The following is a 1,594-nucleotide window of genomic DNA, read 5'->3' on the forward strand; positions in this document are numbered from 1 at the left end:
ATAAATGCAACATGAAAATTGTATCATCTTTGTAAATTAAAGTAAGAAGTTATTTTTGGCCGTACCAGAGGCAGTGAGTGTCGTCCCAGCGTACCATCCTGATCGTCCTCCCCAGGAGCTCTGGCCATTTAGCATTTTGAGTTTGTCAAACATCGCTTCAGCACCAGCCGTGCCCATTTGCTGCTTGTCATTGGCCAGGTTCCTCAGTACTCGGTTGATTGATGAAACCTGCAGCGAAAACATGAGGCGACTATGAAGGAAATACTTTCTTGGGTAAAAAAGTGTGTTGGATTAAATCCCACACAATATCAGAGCTCGACGACAACCTTCATTATGGTCATTTAAAACACCAGAGTGAATCCCTGGGATCTCACTGCCTTTGATTACATACAAGCCTTTGTCATGTTAATGTCCTGGCCCTCTACTGTCACATGACGTCATATATGACTATTTGGTGTAGCCAAGTATGACTTCATAGACTGACGTCTATCAGAGCAGATGACGGTAAAAATGAAACTGTCCGTTTGGGTCTTACACTGGGAATGTTGTCGTTGCTGCAGACTCCTTCCGCCAGCAGTCGATCTCTAATCTCCCAAGCAAAGATGGACGGACACTCCCTCTTATACTGAGCGATTTTCCCCACCACCTCTGGAGTGGCCACTCTGGGTTTACTGCCTCCAATGGCACGAGGGCGGATCGAGCCGGTCTCGTAATAACGGCCCAAGATCTTACTCACACAGCCGTTAGATACCTGGACACAAACACTCTGCATGTTATAAGTCTATATGTGATTATACACGTGTTCTGGAGGTCCAGTTCACACAGATGGGTTTCTACCTGCAGGATTCTGGATATGTCACAGGGTCGAGCGCCGCTGTGCGCTAGTTCCACGATCTTCTGCCTGGTAGAGTCAGGTAACGGCCTGCCGTTCACAAACACTCCACCCAGCTGGTTGACTCCACTGTGACCTACACACAGGTACGCACAGGTACACACAGGTACGCACAGGTACACACAGGTACGCACAGGTACACACAGGTACACACAGGTACACACAGGTACACACACGCACAGACGAAAACACATACAGAGAGGAAGAGAGTTTTTAAGAAATACTTTCTTAAAAACAATGGAACATTTGGATGACAATGAGGTAAGAGGAGCAGGTGGAGGAGTGAGGAGGCACGACAGCCAATCACATGCAGGGGAGGAGGAGGAGGAGCACGGAGGGCAGGGGCAGATAAATGGGTTAAAATAAAATGATAAAATCATATCTTTACACACAAATACAAACACAGTCTGCTCTGTTGGAAACATGTTTTTGTTTTAGTAAAAGTCTCTTTCAATTTTATTTTAATAAACACATGGTTGAGTCAAAATAGCAATTAAACAATTTTGAGAAAACAATTTTGAATCAACCTCTAGACCTGTCCCTGATACCTGCATTTATTTGATTTTTTTTTTTAAGTCAGCAGTAAAAACATCATGGATGGAGACAATATTTAAAAATATTTCCACTTCTGCTTTTTAACAAATCCATAAACTTTAAACATATTATTAAAAGCTTGAATTTTCACAGCAGAGACAAATACTG

At 43.4% G+C, this 1,594-nt stretch overlaps 1 protein-coding gene across 2 annotated transcripts in view; it reads right to left on the reverse strand.

Annotated features, from left to right (window-relative positions):
- Positions 1 to 1,594, reverse strand: part of LOC103379523 (paired box protein Pax-6-like) — a 15,772-nt gene that overhangs the window by 3,714 nt on the left and 10,464 nt on the right. For both annotated transcript variants that reach the window (XM_017032843.2, XM_008311095.2), the window contains exons 4-6: positions 838 to 968; positions 536 to 751; positions 66 to 228 (exon numbers count right to left, since the gene is read on the reverse strand). In XM_017032843.2, coding sequence (XP_016888332.1) covers positions 66 to 228; positions 536 to 751; positions 838 to 968 — 510 coding nt within the window. The remainder of the gene's footprint in view (positions 1 to 65; positions 229 to 535; positions 752 to 837; positions 969 to 1,594) is intronic.

This window comes from Cynoglossus semilaevis, chromosome 6 (genome assembly GCF_000523025.1).
Source record: "Cynoglossus semilaevis isolate Cse_v1.0 chromosome 6, Cse_v1.0, whole genome shotgun sequence".
NCBI classification, from domain to species: domain Eukaryota; kingdom Metazoa; phylum Chordata; class Actinopteri; order Pleuronectiformes; family Cynoglossidae; genus Cynoglossus; species Cynoglossus semilaevis.